Source organism: Alnus glutinosa, chromosome 10, assembly GCF_958979055.1.
Source record: "Alnus glutinosa chromosome 10, dhAlnGlut1.1, whole genome shotgun sequence".
NCBI classification, from domain to species: domain Eukaryota; kingdom Viridiplantae; phylum Streptophyta; class Magnoliopsida; order Fagales; family Betulaceae; genus Alnus; species Alnus glutinosa.
This window is the reverse complement of record NC_084895.1, coordinates 19,604,848-19,607,728: the sequence shown is the minus strand read 5'-3', so window position 1 is coordinate 19,607,728 and position 2,881 is coordinate 19,604,848. Positions and strand designations below refer to the sequence as shown.

At 40.1% G+C, this 2,881-nt stretch overlaps 1 protein-coding gene across 1 annotated transcript; it reads left to right on the top strand.

The window, feature by feature from the left end:
* Positions 1-824: 824 nt before the first annotated feature.
* On the top strand, positions 825-1,983 carry LOC133879864 (ethylene-responsive transcription factor ERF034). The gene has a single exon (XM_062318660.1). It carries the CDS (start codon positions 903-905, stop codon positions 1,638-1,640), a length of 738 nt encoding a protein of 245 aa, XP_062174644.1. The 5' UTR covers positions 825-902; the 3' UTR covers positions 1,641-1,983.
* The last annotated feature ends 898 nt before the right edge of the window (positions 1,984-2,881 follow it).

Here is a 2,881-nt window from a genome sequence, read left to right as displayed (position 1 = left end):
GAGTTTCACTTGTTCGGAGAAGTGTTACCATATTAATTAAATCCACAATTTTTTTTATCAATTTGAACGACTAATGATTTAACAAATACTTTATGGCATATGGCAAGGATGACAGTGTTAGAATATTAATTAAATCATTAAATTAACTATTTTTTATCGGCTTAAGTTTTTGGAATAAGTGGTAATTTTTAATTGACTATTTTATAAACGGCGTGCAAACTCAAAATAAATTAACACGAAATTAACGGTTAGAGTTGAAGAGTAGTTTAATTTTATATTCATGTTTCGATACGAACCGAAAATCTAACCCAGTACAGGACACGAATAGCCACCGCTAGGGCATATAAAACACCGAAAATGTAAATAAAGTATGAGACTATGTAGGTGGTTTGGGCTCCAAATGGGTGGACCCGCGAATCAATGGCCAGAATTATAGGGGGACCCCAGAAGGGCCCGTCTGCAAGTCATGGGATTGGATGAGCAAACACGATGGCCTACCATACGTACTGAACAGGCCACATGCAGGAATAGGTAGGGGAGCCATTGGAGCCAATATAGTGCCAAAATATTGTACATTACACATGAAAAATGGAGATGGTTTCTGTTGAAAAGGGGGGTAAACAGTGACATAAAATAGACGAAGGTGAGTCACCACATGAAACAAATGGATGTAAAATATGTACAATCTCAAAGCATGAATTATTCGATTCTCACATGGGAAACAAATAAGCTGAACTGGTCTTCCTTCTTTCTTTATAGTCTTTTTCTTTTCTTTTCTTTTTTTGATAATATTCCATTTTATTTAAGAATCATAAAAGCCCCAACACCCTCTATTTTTTTTCTGTACCAATCACTCACATTGCTTCCCTAGCTAGCTCTGGACAGCTAGAGCTTCTTCTGTCATGGAAGAACATATCAACCTTGAGAGTGCTGCTGCTGCTCATGACAACTTCCTCAGCTCATCTTCCACCACCTCTTCCTCTACCTCCTCTTCTTCAACAACTTGCAAGAATTCATCATCAGCTGCCAACCAAAACACAAACACTTCTCCTCTCAAACGCTCAAGAAAAGCTCAAGATTCCGACAATGAAAGCGAGCATGGGAAGCGGACGACGAGCGACGACGACAGCGGCGGCGGCGGCAAGCACCCCACGTACCGCGGCGTGAGAATGCGTAACTGGGGCAAATGGGTGTCGGAAATCCGCGAGCCAAGGAAGAAATCCAGGATATGGCTTGGGACATACCCTACAGCAGAAATGGCAGCTCGAGCTCATGATGTAGCTGCTCTAGCAATCAAAGGCCACTCTGCTTACCTGAATTTCCCCGAATTGGTCCAAGAGCTCCCCCGGCCGATCAGCACGGCTCCCAAGGACATCCAGGCCGCCGCCGCCAAGGCGGCTGCCGCCACATTTCTAGAGTCCAGACAATGTGAAGTCGAGCCAGCCGAGCCAATTCCTGTCTCGGATGATACATCAACCACGCAAGAATCGACGGGCTTGCGTTCGACCGATGATGACGCATTGTTTGACCTACCGGATCTTTTTACCGACCGCAGACTTTGCTCCTATTCATCGTCGACATGGCAGTTGTGCGCGGCCGATGCCGGTTTCCGGCTTGAAGAGCCATACTTATGGGAGTAAATATACCAGAGAATGTATTTTTCATCTCAGGAGCTTTTAACCTCAAAGTTCATGATCATCACAGCGGTACGGTCCACCAGTTACTGCATTCTCTAAACAACAAAAAACCCAAACTGGGAAAATGTCACATCTGCATCCTTTTGAAAATGGGTTGGTTTCTGTCTCTTCGATCAATGCTCGGTCTGGATTTGCAGATTTTGGAAAGGGAGTTGTTACATCTCTTGTTTGCTTGCATTTGCTCCTCAAAGAAAGAGAAGGGGGCCGGGGGCCTTCGATCTTTACCCTACTGTAATATATCAGCATTATACAAATAATAAAATGAGAAATTTACTCCCCTGTCTAATTTCTTTTTTTACTTTAGGAAGATATTTTAATAGAATTTCCTCTAATTTTATTAGTACTAATAAAAAAAATTCTTTCAACTCAGTTTAAAAGAAAACCCATTCCTTATTGGGTTTAATTTTTATTTTTGGCAGTCGGGATCAGGGAAACTGACTTTCAAAGGACACTACTTTGTTAGATTTAGTCCCCCACCACTATGATGAAACTTTAATGCAATTGACCTCTAAAGTTACCAAGCTTGATAAATTTAGATACCCTTCTAACTTTTTTTTTCCTTCTTTTATGCCCTTTTTAGTTGGAAAGACACCTAGAGGATGAAACGCATCAAATGGAAATAATTTTTATATATACAACCCTCTTTCCCTTTATTTTGTTTTAAAATATACATATATTTTGATCATGATCATGATCATGGTGGAAGATATATGTTTTGCCTGCATCACTGCTTCTGTCATGATTAAACCCAAGAAAAATAATTGGGATTCCCAAGCTGTGAGGGAGTACACACTATATAGGTATCCAAATTAGGTGACAACATCATCTAACTAAAGAAATTTTCTAAGTTGGAAAATGCATATCTCTTTAGTGAAAGTGTAATTGAGCAAAGCAAAAGTCTTTGCACCATTAGACTTGTTCAAGACACTATGTAGTCGAAGTTAGTGGGTAAGTGACCTCACCAGTCACCATCATTATCTCCCCCCTCTTTTCATTTTTCCAATCATTTTGGCCACACTTTAATTATTTGGGCATTTGCTACAACTTCTAAGAAAGACAAAAGACAAATGACAATTTAATCTCTCTCTTAGCTTGCCCTAGTTTATATCTTGCATACACTGCCAAGTTATAATAATGTTTTATCTCTGTCGATGGAACGTGTGATTCTCACGTGTATTTTTAAT

Bases quoted from the DNA above. Each gene is read 5' to 3' on its own strand.
- LOC133879864 (XM_062318660.1), top strand. From the start codon at position 903: ATGGAAGAACATATCAACCTTGAGAGTGCTGCTGCTGCTCATGACAAC.